Raw genomic sequence first — 3,488 nt, 5'->3', positions numbered from 1 at the left:
TCGGGGGCCGCCCGCATGGCCTCGCCAGAGACTCAGTGACTGTGCCTGTCTTAGGTTGTCCCCCTCTGGGGATCTTACCGGTCATTGGCTACCCAGTCAAGCATAGGCCCCGGCGGCTTAAGACCTGGCTGAAGGTCTTTTGGAGGGCTGGCCGGACTTAGGCTTTGTGACGAGGGGCTTGGCCTATAACCGATCTTCAGGATGGCATTGGATGGAGGTATATTGTATCGGACAGGGGTAGGACTAGTAAAGGGCCTTGCGCAAGCACCATTGGGCCCTACACCCATGGTGTGTTGAGGTTCTTGGGCCCTTTATGTCCCGGGTGAGTAGATTGGCTCGTTGGGGAAGTTGGAGTCCCCCCCATCTTAGGCTTGTAGCCTATTGGCAGACTGTCGCTAGGGGTCTTTTGGGACTTTGGGTCTGTCCCCCATATTTGAGCGAGAAGGATTGTCTTCACTTGTTCCCAGGAAATGGTCTGAATCCGCTCCTGCAGGAACTTCTGGAAAAGGTTGACAAGGCAGGGTCCAACTAAAAGAAGTATAATAATGATCATTATTGGTCCCAGGAAGGGGAGCAGACAGGGGAGGAATTGATGCCATAGGCCTTGGGGGTTGTAAAAGTTTTGCAATTCCTTTTTCCGGTGTTCAATTCTATCTCTTAACTCTTTTACCTTTCCCTGGACTATGCCCATTCCATTAACAAAGTAAGAACAGTCTTCCCCCAAGAAGAGACAGGTTCCCCCCTTTTCCACAGTGGTGAGGTCAAGGGCCCATCTATTTTGTAGGGCTACTGCGGCCAGTGAATTAATCTATCTCTGGACGGACACAAGGGACTCTACCACTTGTTCCATGTCTTCATTAAGTTCCTGAGACAATTTGTAATAAAAATGAGCAGAAGTTGAAATGCCCCCGATCCCACCACCTAGGGCCATCGCTATGCCAGTCCCAATTAGGATAGGAGCGACGATAGCCCACCATTCTCTGTGAGGAGGCTTTGTTGGTAACCCCTCATGATGGTCAACGATCTGATCCATATCCCCTTCATTGATGAAGATTAGTCCTGGGGCTAAGAAAACCAAGATGTACCCTGTGGGGTCCAGAGGGAGGCAGGAATAGGCATAGGTCCCACAGAGGAGAAAGATCCCAGGGCTGATGCAGTTGCTTGTACTGTTCCATGGGACCCATGAGGTGCAAGAGTGGGTGTCATTATAATAGGAAGCATTAGAGGATGAGGTATTAAGAAGGCAAGTTAGATCTGAAGAGGCGGCAAGTAAGACATCGTCAGCAATTGGCCCAATAAGCTGTGTGATACTTTCAGTGGTATTGTTGGTTTTGAGAGTGTAATTGCCTGCTGATACCCAGGTGTTGGGCAAAGGGACTGCGATATGCGGTGAGGGGGTTAGTGACATGCATATCCAGCATGCCTCGGAAGGCTTTTTTTGTGAACTCTGAAAAAATAGGAAGGAGTTGAGGAGGTGGGTGACAGGTAGATCGTCGGGGCAGGGTGGGTGCAGGAAAGGCCTCAGCTGAGTGAGTAGGTCTATGCGTTTGTAAGGTTCGGGAGTCGCCTTTAGTTGGGTAATTATATTATTTATGTATTGCTGTTGTGCCTTATGTCTGTTAATATCTTGTATCCCACCTCCGTCTGAGTACCCGATGTGAGTGTGGGGGTAAAAACATATGTTTTTCCCATTTGGCTTATAGCAGTTGCTCGTTTGGCTCCCTGTCTTTTGCACCTTAACAGTAAGTAAGGCGGAGAAGGCAATGGCAAGCCACTCCAGTACTCTTGCCTAGAAAATCGCATGGACAGAGGAGCCTGGTAGGCTGCAGTCCATGGGGTCGCTACTAGTCAGACACGACTGAGCGACTTCACTTTCACTTTTCACTTTCACACATTGGAGAGGGAAATGGCAACCCACTCCAGTGTTCTTGCCTGGAGAATCCCAGGGACGGCGGAGCCTGGTTGGCTGCCGTCTATGGGGTCGAACAGAGTCGGACACGACTGAAGCGACTTAGCAGCAGCAGCAACAGTAAGTAAGGACTTGGTCTGTTTGTTGTTGATGCGCATGGTGCATGGCATAGAGGTCATGCAGTAGCACAAAGAATGGACAAGCCCGGGGAGTGGCAACAGGGTAAGGCACAGGAGGATCATGGTTAAACCGTTATGCCAGTGGGCGGGTCAGAAATCGAGAGTGATAGGTCGTTACAAAAGAATAAGCTATCGATAGTAAGCCGCAACAAGATATCCCAGCACCAGAGAGAAGCGGAGTGTAGGAGGCCACTTCCTCTGGGGCAACAGATGCAAGGCCTATAGCAAAGAGCACACTTAATAGTGCAGCTAATACAAACACAATGGTCATTTGGTTGTTCGCGTGAAGTCAGCTATGGGGTCCGAGGGCAGGTCACAGTTAGGCCGACGATCCTGGGATTTGCAGGTGGCAAGGGGAGAGTTCATCTAAGCCTTTACAAGGCCTCTTAGTTGCCAATCTGTAAGAGATCAAAAGTAGAAGGCGGCCTCATGAACTTTCATGGTTCTTGGGCTGATTGGTTGTTATCATGTAGATATTTAAGATTCCTCACTGGTATCCTGATGGGTCTTGTTTCCCCTGTGGGAAACACGCATCCAAACCCTCTTCCTGATGTTAAGAGTGGGTCTGGCCCTCTCCATAACCCTGTAAGGGGATCTTTCCATCTAACTGTTATCTCTGGTCTTGGCTCTTGGTTGGACCAGTGTCTCTGGAATGGAGTGAGTGGTTCATTTTTTGAAAAATTTAAAATATTTAGAGTAAAGAGAGCTATTCCTGACTGCTGATGACGATTTATTCCCCCTTTTTGTTTTTGTAGTTGCAGCTTTAAAGTTTTATTTTGGCGTTCTATTATAGCCTGTCCTTGAGGATTATGGGGTATGCCTGTAGTGTGTTGGATATTCCATTGTTTAAAAAAATCTTGCAAATAGTTGCTTATGAATCAAGGGCCATTGTCTGTTTTCATTTGGGCTGGGAGGCCCAGAGTAGCAAAACATTGGAGAAAGTGACCCTTGGTATGTTGTGCCTTCTCTCCTGTATGGGCGGTGGCCCAGCAGGCATGGGAATATGTATCTACAGATACAAAGATTTAGTTTACCAAAGGGGGCGTAGTGAGTGACATCTGTTTGCCATATTATGTTAGGTTTTAGTCCTCGAGGGTTAAGTCCTGGTGATTTTAATGGAGGAACCTGCAAGAATGGGATACAGGACTGGCAGGTATGCATGATCCTCTTTAGATCCTTGATAGGTATTTGTGGGAACCTTTGGTGTAGGCCTCTCCAATTAATATGGGTTAGGTCGTGGAGATCCTGTGCCTGTTGGAGTGTGTATACATGGGTAGATGCCAGCTGGTCTGCCATAGAATTTCCTAATGATAGCATCCCAGGCAGGTTTTGGTGGCCTCTGAGGTGATGTAAATAGATAGGTTGATCCCTCGCCTGGAGGAGCATGTGTGCCTGTATCA

At 48.3% G+C, this 3,488-nt stretch overlaps 1 protein-coding gene across 1 annotated transcript; it reads right to left on the bottom strand.

Annotated features, from left to right (window-relative positions):
- Positions 1 to 808: 808 nt before the first annotated feature.
- Positions 809 to 3,249, bottom strand: LOC148777017 (syncytin-1-like). The gene is made up of 2 exons (XM_088839285.1): positions 3,123 to 3,249; positions 809 to 1,644 (listed from the first exon to the last, which is right to left on the bottom strand). Exons 1-2 carry the CDS (start codon positions 3,247 to 3,249, stop codon positions 809 to 811), a joined length of 963 nt encoding a protein of 320 aa, XP_088695411.1.
- Between the last annotated feature and the right edge of the window lie 239 nt (positions 3,250 to 3,488).

The sequence above is a fragment of the Moschus berezovskii genome, chromosome 8 (genome assembly GCF_049115385.1).
Source record: "Moschus berezovskii isolate FMDL1 chromosome 8, NW_MosBer_1.0, whole genome shotgun sequence".
Classification (NCBI taxonomy): Eukaryota; Metazoa; Chordata; class Mammalia; order Artiodactyla; family Moschidae; genus Moschus; species Moschus berezovskii.
This window is presented reverse-complemented; position numbering and strand designations above follow the sequence as displayed.